This window comes from Oncorhynchus masou, chromosome 26 (assembly GCF_036934945.1).
Source record: "Oncorhynchus masou masou isolate Uvic2021 chromosome 26, UVic_Omas_1.1, whole genome shotgun sequence".
Lineage (NCBI taxonomy): Eukaryota > Metazoa > Chordata > Actinopteri > Salmoniformes > Salmonidae > Oncorhynchus > Oncorhynchus masou.
The window spans coordinates 13,817,351-13,827,350 of record NC_088237.1 but is presented as its reverse complement, the minus strand read 5'-3'; the positions used below and the strand labels follow the sequence as shown (position 1 = coordinate 13,827,350).

The window sequence follows — 10,000 nt, the reverse complement described above, 5'->3', positions numbered from 1 at the left end:
TCCAATACCTACAGTCAACAGCATACCATGATAAAGTCTCCCAAACATCAGGTCCAATACCTACAGTCAACAGCATACCATGATAAAGTCTCCCAAACATCAGGTACAATACCTACAGTCAACAGCATACCATGATAAAGTCTCCCAAACATCAGGTCCAATACCTACTGTCAACAGCATACCATGATAAAGTCTCCCAAACATCAGGACCAATACCTACTGTCAACAGCATACCATGATAAAGTCTCCCAAACATCAGGTCCAATACCTACAGTCAACAGCATACCATGATAAAGCCTCCCAAACATCAGGTCCAATACCTACAGTCAACAGCATACCATGATAAAGTCTCCCAAACATCAGGTACAATACCTACAGTCAACAGCATACCATGATAAAGTCTCCCAAACATCAGGACCAATACCTACAGTCAACAGCATACCATGATAAAGCCTCCCAAACATCAGGACCAATACCTACAGTCAACAGCATACCATGATAAAGTCTCCCAAACATCAGGTACAATACCTACAGTCAACAGCATACCATGATAAAGTCTCCCAAACATCAGGACCAATACCTACAGTCAACAGCATACCATGATAAAGCCTCCCAAACATCAGGACCAATACCTACAGTCAACAGCATACCATGATAAAGTCTCCCAAACATCAGGTACAATACCTACTGTCAACAGCATACCATGATAAAGCCTCCCAAACATCAGGACCAATACCTACAGTCAACAGCATACCATGATAAAGTCTCCCAAACATCAGGTACAATACCTACAGTCAACAGCATACCATGATAAAGTCTCCCAAACATCAGGACCAATACCTACAGTCAACAGCATACCATGATAAAGTCTCCCAAACATCAGGTACAATACCTACTGTCAACAGCATACCATGATAAAGTCTCCCAAACATCAGGTACAATACCTACAGTCAACAGCATACCATGATAAAGTCTCCCAAACATCAGGACCAATACCTACAGTCAACAGCATACCATGATAAAGCCTCCCAAACATCAGGTCCAATACCTACAGTCAACAGCATACCATGATAAAGTCTCCCAAACATCAGGTACAATACCTACTGTCAACAGCATACCATGATAAAGTCTCCCAAACATCAGGTCCAATACCTACAGTCAACAGCATACCATGATAAAGTCTCCCAAACATCAGGTCCAATACCTACAGTCAACAGCATACCATGATAAAGCCTCCCAAACATCAGGACCAATACCTACAGTCAACAGCATACCATGATAAAGTCTCCCAAACATCAGGTACAATACCTACAGTCAACAGCATACCATGATAAAGCCTCCCAAACATCAGGACCAATACCTACAGTCAACAGCATACCATGATAAAGTCTCCCAAACATCAGGTACAATACCTACAGTCAACAGCATACCATGATAAAGTCTCCCAAACATCAGGACCAATACCTACAGTCAACAGCATACCATGATAAAGTCTCCCAAACATCAGGTACAATACCTACTGTCAACAGCATACCATGATAAAGTCTCCCAAACATCAGGTACAATACCTACAGTCAACAGCATACCATGATAAAGTCTCCCAAACATCAGGACCAATACCTACAGTCAACAGCATACCATGATAAAGCCTCCCAAACATCAGGTCCAATACCTACAGTCAACAGCATACCATGATAAAGCCTCCCAAACATCAGGACCAATACCTACTGTCAACAGCATACCATGATAAAGTCTCCCAAACATCAGGTACAATACCTACAGTCAACAGCATACCATGATAAAGTCTCCCAAACATCAGGTACAATACCCACTGTCAACAGCATACCATGATAAAGTCTCCCAAACATCAGGTCCAATACCTACAGTCAACAGCATACCATGATAAAGTCTCCCAAACATCAGGACCAATACCTACTGTCAACAGCATACCATGATAAAGTCTCCCAAACATCAGGTACAATACCTACTGTCAACAGCATACCATGATAAAGCCTCCCAAACATCAGGTCCAATACCTACAGTCAACAGCATACCATGATAAAGTCTCCCAAACATCAGGTCCAATACCTACAGTCAACAGCATACCATGATAAAGTCTCCCAAACATCAGGTCCAATACCTACAGTCAACAGCATACCATGATCAAACATCAGCATACCATGATAAAGTCTCCCAAACATCAGGTCCAATACCTACAGTCAACAGCATACCATGATAAAGTCTCCCAAACATCAGGTCCAATACCTACAGTCAACAGCATACCATGATAACAGTCTCCCAGTCTCCCAAACATCAGGTCCAATACCTACAGTCAACAGCATACCATGATAAAGTCTCCCAAACATCAGGTCCAATACCTACAGTCAACAGCATACCATGATAAAGTCTCCCAAACATCAGGTCCAATACCTACAGTCAACAGCATACCATGATAAAGTCTCCCAAACATCAGGTACAATACCTACAGTCAACAGCATACCATGATAAAGTCTCCCAAACATCAGGACCAATACCTACAGTCAACAGCATACCATGATAAAGTCTCCCAAACATCAGGTACCAATACCTACAGTCAACAGCATACCATGATAAAGTCTCCCAAACATCAGGTCCAATACCTACAGTCAACAGCATACCATGATAAAGTGTATCTTCCTGGTGAGAGAGAAAGAAAAAGAGAGGACTTTGGTTTACAGTCAGTGACTGTTGTCTGACAGGCAGCAGAGTCCAGTCTGATGTGCAATAAGCAGGTTAATTCCAGAATTAGTTTACCATTATGGTCCTTAATCACCCTTTCATTGTTTTACAGCCAGAGTCATCTCACAATATTTACTGTATGGTGGTTTATCAGCAGTACAGTGGAAGAGTCTGTAGACCATGTGCTGCTGCTAGCTAGCTGCTCTTCAGGTGTGCCTCGACGTGAGGCTAACGTGAGGGAAACTATGAGGGTTACTAAGGCTACACACACACACACACACACACACACACACACACACACACACACACACACACACACACACACACACACACACACACACACACACACACACACACACACACACACACACACACACACACACACACACACAGATCTACACAATATACATAAAACACACATCACACACACCAAACTATACATCGAAATGATGATATGCATTTACTGTCACCACACACAGTCACCCTTTTCCCAGCAGAACATGACTCACTGACATGGCTCACATTGACAGTAACACATGTACCACGTCTCCATGCCTCACCATCAAACGGTTACAGCACAGACACGGGCTTTCACACTAAAACAAAATGGAAACGCGGTTCCCACCATAAGAGCACTCTCGAGCATCTTTTGTGTCCAGTTTCCCCCCAATATTATTTCCTCTGTTCGAAGTATGTGTTACTTCAAAACCGGACGCAATAACTACAACTCTCTGTAAGTACAGTCTAATACAGTCTATCAATGCTAAATGACTCTGTCTCAGTCGATGATAGCAGGGGACTGTCACTTTCTGTCAACGGCTATGTTCCGTTTAGCCCCCTTATGGTCGAGATCAGGACAAACGGATCCGAAGATCTGTCCTTAAGTGCCAACTTCCACCTCAACAGCGTGGCAGGATTTAAAATCCAGACGACCAATAAGAAGAGTCGAAACAAAGCCAAGTAGCCAATAAGAGCAGTTAATAAATGATATGAAGACAATGAGAGGCTGTTTTACCATGGCACTGTGCAGGGTGGGGGGGCTGTCCAGGGGGCGGGGAGAGAGGGGGGACACCTTGCTGCAGTAGGGAGTCAGGGGGAGGTGCATGACAGCCTGTCCGTCATCTCTCTCTTCCTCTTCCAGTCTCTGTCTGCTGGTTGCCATGACTACTTCTCCATCTGTCCCCCCATATGGAGAGATTGGTCGCTTGGAAGACATCCTGGAAAAAAACAGAGAGAGAGAAAGAAGAGAGAGAGAGAGAGAGAGAGAGAGAGAGAGAGAGAGAGAGAGGGAGAGAGAGAGTGAGTATGAAACATTCAGGGATGTAATATGAGCTGTGGGTGACAGTGGGAGAACCACTAGTCTTTGATCCATTTCAATAGTTATATTTATAGAAATAGTTAATCATGATTCATTTCCTATTATTCATTGGTCCCCAATGGCCCGCTCTATGTGTCTCTGAATCCCTCTCTCTCTCTCTCTCAGCAGACAATACACACTATAATAATATAGAGTCAATAATCTACATCCGCTAGCCAGAGGAAAAGCACAATCACATCCATGTTTACCATCAGGTCCTTTCATCGTTCACACACACACACACACACACACACACACACACACACACACACACACACACACACACACACACACACACACACACACACACACACACACACACACACACACACACACACGGTACGCAATAACCCATTACTGCAAATGGAGCCGGGTTGGGCTGACATTTTATGACAAATGGCCGAGGCCTGACACAGGCCCTTTCACTCCAGCAGCACTCTGACAGTGATGTGTATGAAAACCTCGGCCCTGACGATACCAGTGAAAATAACAAACATAGAGGCTGTGCATTTGTTACTTTGCCTTTGTTTCCCATTGAAAGCAGAGGGAGGGGAAGAACAGTGGCATCTAGCAGATAAACTCTCCCCAACATAAATGTGCCCCCGGTGAATAGGGACAAAATGAATATGGTCCAATAATAGTTTAATACGGCTGGCAGCGTCTCCCTAAGTGCTTTCAAAGGCTCTCGTTCAGCCTTGAAGCTACTGCTACGATGACCCAGGGTGAGAGGAGGAGGGAGGGAGAGAAAGAGAGAGAGAAGGAGAGAAGGAGAGAGAGGGAGGGAGGAGAATACGGAAACACTAATGTATACGCTGAAAGTCAGACATGCGAGGAGCAACAGGCTAGGAGCCCAAGATTCTAAACTGCATTTCCTGCACCGCCACCAACAACCATTCTGTTTGAGAAAGGAGGAGGAGACAAACAGGAGAATACGAAACCCTTCTGAGCAGGACCGCTTTCCCTAGAGGTTCAAACCGATGCCAAATGTATTGAGTGTTCCTTCAAGGAAGTGAGTGGCAGCTGCCAGTATTCCGTGAGCTCTCTGTTTCGATTCGACACTGTATTAATTAATAGTCCAGTAATCCAGTCACCTCTGTCTCGTCTGTGTCTGAAATCTGTCTTGCCTACTACGGACTAAAAAAGGTATACCGTGTACTAATCGTACTGCATACTATTTACAACGTACTGTTTAGGAACATCGAATGTAATAAGCAACATAAACATACTGGGCTCATTCAGACTGAGAATGCTTCATCCAATGCAATTGCATGGATTCCTGCCATTCGTGTGTTTTGTGACAGGTTGTCAGCATATCTGATTATCAGCTATTCTCGTTCCTCAGTAGCGTGCAGCGAATTCTACGAGATGAAAAGCCGAAATGAGTGTGACCTCCTGGCGTTTAAAGCATACAAAATGTCAGAGATTTCACATACTATAAAACCTATTTTCGCGTACCCAAAACGCCTACTATTTAGAACATAATTATGGGTATTGGGACACAACCTGTGTGTCTGTTTCAGACTCAGGCCCCCCCAACAGTACCACTGTGGTCTAGAACTACAACACTCTAGTACCGTAACACTGACCTGGAAACAGATTATATCCCCTCTATTTATTGGCTTTCCTTGGGCTTCACGTCTGGCGTTGTTCCTCCACGCAGATCCACTTTCAAACATCATTTATTGCTTATTTGTTTTATGACAAAGACGAAGGCAAAAAAGATATAGTGTTTCTCTGCTGGAGGGAAGGCCTGAGAGAAACCCACAGGAGATATGGGACCGCGACTTTAACCTCGCGACATATAGTCTTCTATCTATATCAATAAACCTATATGCCTATATGCCTATTCCAGAATACCTTGCACATATATTCTATCTATCTACACATGCCTATTCCAGAATACCTTATCTATCTGCACATGCCTATTCCAGAATTCCCTTATCTATCTACACATGCCTATTCCAGAATTCCCTTATCTATCTACACATGCCTATTCCAGAATTCCCTTATCTATCTGCACATGCCTATTCCAGAATTCCCTTATCTATCTACACATGCCTATTCCAGAATTCCCTTATCTATCTACACATGCCTATTCCAGAATTCCCTTATCTATCTACACATGCCTATTCCAGAATTCCCTTATCTATCTACACATGCCTATTCCAGAATTCCCTGATCTATCTACACATGCCTATTCCAGAATTCCCTGATCTATCTACACATGCTTTGAACACAGCAGCAGCAGTGATGCTGACAAATGATCAAATGAAAGGAGAAGGTAAGACTAGTTTTTCCAAAACCACAAGAAAGTGTAGAAATGAAAACAATTGTGACATTTCTAAATATATATCTTTACCACAAGAAAGTGTAGAAATGAAAACAATTGTGATATTTCTAAATATATATCTTCACCACAAGAAAGTGTAGAAATTAAAACAATTGTGATATTTCTAAATATATATCTTCATCATCTGTGAAACGTTAGAAAGTGTGTGTTGAGTTCCCCCAGTGTTTCACACTCTGGGCAGAGAGAGAGGAAAGCCCAGCTGTATCAACTATAGGCCACGCGACACACGCACACACACGCACGCACACACACACACATGCATGCACACACACACACACACACACACACACACACACACACACACACACACACACACACACACACACACACACACACACACACACACACACACACACACACACACACACACACACACACAGCAGGTCTGTACTCATCACAGGCTGTTTACTTTACCTCCTTTCACTCTCACACACTGGAGCCTTTTGTTCCTGCTACACACACACACACACACACACACACACACACACACACACACACACACACACACACACACACACACACACACACACACACACACACACACCCTACACACACCACTCAGATAAACACAGCCCCTCCTCACACACACACAACCACCCTCAGTCCACCCCACCTTAACCAGACCACCGCCCCTCCACCCATGTCCTGTCCACACCTCTCTTCCCAGCTGCACTCCTCCCACGTCCTCTAGACACCACAGAGGACTGGAGTAGTAACCCTGGACACTGATCTAAGATCAGTTTGGGGTTTTACCGCCAAATAGTTTAGGGTAGCAGCAGGGAGGGTAAGCTGATCCTAGATCTGTGTACCTAAGAGCAACTTTTGGGCAGGTCACACACCTCCCAGGAGAACAAGAACCCAGTCTGTTGGATGCTGCGACTCCAGAATATTTCTGAGGTTAGACACAACACCCTCTCTCTCCTCCTCTCACCCCTCCACCCCCCTCTTTCCTCCCCACTGCTGTGCCCTCCTCTCCTCCCTCCATCTCCCTCTCACCCCTTCCACCCCCATCCCCCCCTTTCCTCCCCACTGCTGTGCCCTCCTCTCCTCCCTCCATCTCCCTCTCACCCTTCCACCCCCCTCTTTCCTCCCCACTGCTGTGCCCTCCTCTCCTCCCTCCATCTCACTCTCACCCCTCCGTCCTTCCTCCTTTCACAGCTCTCCTCTTGAGCAATAAAATGTATATTTCCCTCCAAGCCTTTGATGTCTAATTACTATAGAACTCAGCACACCGGGTGAGCAGGTTATAGCAGCTATTTCATTTCAAGTTGGCAGACCTGTCCTGCACAAGAGGCTGCTCCATGAAACATTGAACCCATGTACAGTAGTGGTGTTGGGATTAAAAAGAAGGGCTTTATTAAGTCGATACATTGGCAGCTAAGCCAGTCTCCAAGGTCATAATTAGCGACCATTAGCATAATTTCACTCCTTCCTTCTGTGGCGCGAACACAGACAGACATGCCAGACACCTCCCCTCTCTCCACGGCAGCCGGGAAAATACAACCAGGCACATACAGACACGCCGGGCCATTACACACACACACACACACACACACACACACACACACACACACACACACACACACACACACACACACACACACACACACACACACACACACCACTGGCACTGGCAAACTGAACATGCAGCGATGCTCGACGCGCCAACTATCCGACCAATACATGATGTAAAAACAATCTTTTTAAATCGACAGCACGGGAAACACTGGAAAGAGAACTAGACATCTGATGTGTTCAGAGCTCACGACTCAGGTGTCCAGCTCTCTACCTTCCTCTCTCAACTGTGCACACAACACACACACACCCTGGCTGAGCGTTTGCGTTAGCTACTAAGCTTAGAGAACCACTTCCCCTGGACGACTTCATCTCTTTGATGATGACTGAGGGCTACTGTGTTAAGTCCCTCTCATATTACACATGTACATGTACTGTTAAGTCACTAATCGGCCATATACACTGTCCATTAACTACCCAAGTAGACTGATTGACTGTTAATCTCCGTCACAGACTGACTGCCCGGTGGTTAACTCCAGCCAGTCCAGCACAAATGACCCACTTCAACGACGACTCTGCAGCGAGAGAGAGAGGAACGAGCTGACATACACACATCTAGAGACACACATACGCATACACACACACACACACACACACACACACACACACACACACACACACACACACACACACACACACACACACACACACACACACACACACACACACACACACACACACACACACACACACATCCCAGTAGCGACGTGTTAAATTATTCATTTTTGAGGTGCTCCGACGGGGGTAAAGATTTGTTTCATGAAGACTGAGTGAGAAACAAAGCAGTCATCTCCTATATGCAAGATGATATTACACACACCTTCAGACTGATCTCTTTCGCTCTCTCTGTCTCTCTGTCGCCCTCTCTGTCTCTGTCTCTGTCTCTGTCTCTGTCTCTGTCTCTCTCTCTGTCTCTGTCTCTGTCTCTGTCTCTGTCTCTCTCTCTCTCTCTCTCTCTCTCTCTCTCTCTGTCTCTCTCTCTGTCTCTCTCTCTGTCTTTGTCTCTCTCTCTCTCTCTCTCTCTCTCTCTCTCTCTCTCTCTCTCTCTCTCTCTCTCTCTCTCTCTCTCTCTCTCTCTCTGTCTCTCTCTGTCTCTGTCTCTCTCGCGCTCTCCCTCTATGTCTCTGTCTCTGTCTCTCTGTCTCTCTCTATCTGTCTCATTCTCTTTCTATCTCTCTGTCTTGGTCTGTCTCTTTCTCGCTTTCTTTCTCTAAATCTCTCTGTTCATCTATCTTTCCCTCTCTTAGTAATAATTCTTCCTCTTCTTCTACAGAGATCAGAATGTTTCTCTAGAGAATACTACATTAACTGTCTTATGTACACAACCATTATCCTCTATTTGAACTGTGATCCTGTACCTCAATTGCTGAATAAACATGCATATTAAACAAGATACAAATCAATATTAGAAGTTCATATAGGTCCCGTTACCACTGCTTAAAATAATTACCAAGCTACATCAAAATGGGGCTTTAAATCCACATCCCCAAGAGGTAGTGACGTCATCTCTGTGCGACCCTTCCCCTACTACCTGTCAGTCAGGTGAAAGTTAGCTGCGTGTGAATGCATGTGTGTGTGAGAGAGAACTTTACAGCTGTGTCTGAGGTAAGGGAACAGAACAGTGTATCAAACAGCAGCACAGAAAACCTCAGCATGTCCACACTGTATAACACCTGAGGAATGACTGTAAACCAATGGTCCATCAGGTATTGAACTATGGTATCAACTCCCTCCCTCCCTCCCTCCCTCCCTCCCTCCCCCTCCTCCCTCCCTCCCTCCCTCCCTCCCTCCCTCCCTCCCTCCCTCCCTCCCTCCCTGAGGTGAAGCACTGAGCTAGCTTGTAGTATTGTCTTACTGAGTGATCCTTCTTTACACAATCAGCTGTTTGTCCCCCCGCCTCCTCTCCTCCTCCTCCCCCACCACCTCCTCCTCCTCCTCCTCCTCCTCCTCTCCGTGTCTTGTCTGACTCTTAAGGATATTGCCTAATATCTATTAATAGG

At 45.2% G+C, this 10,000-nt stretch overlaps 1 protein-coding gene across 10 annotated transcripts in view; it reads right to left on the bottom strand.

The window, feature by feature from the left end:
• Positions 1-10,000, bottom strand: part of LOC135514841 (transcription factor SOX-5-like) — a 211,783-nt gene that overhangs the window by 125,164 nt on the left and 76,619 nt on the right. For all 10 annotated transcript variants that reach the window (XM_064938496.1, XM_064938494.1, XM_064938495.1 and 7 more), the window contains exon 2: positions 3,734-3,935. In XM_064938496.1, coding sequence (XP_064794568.1) covers positions 3,734-3,934 — 201 coding nt within the window. In that variant the 5' untranslated portion in view covers position 3,935. The remainder of the gene's footprint in view (positions 1-3,733; positions 3,936-10,000) is intronic.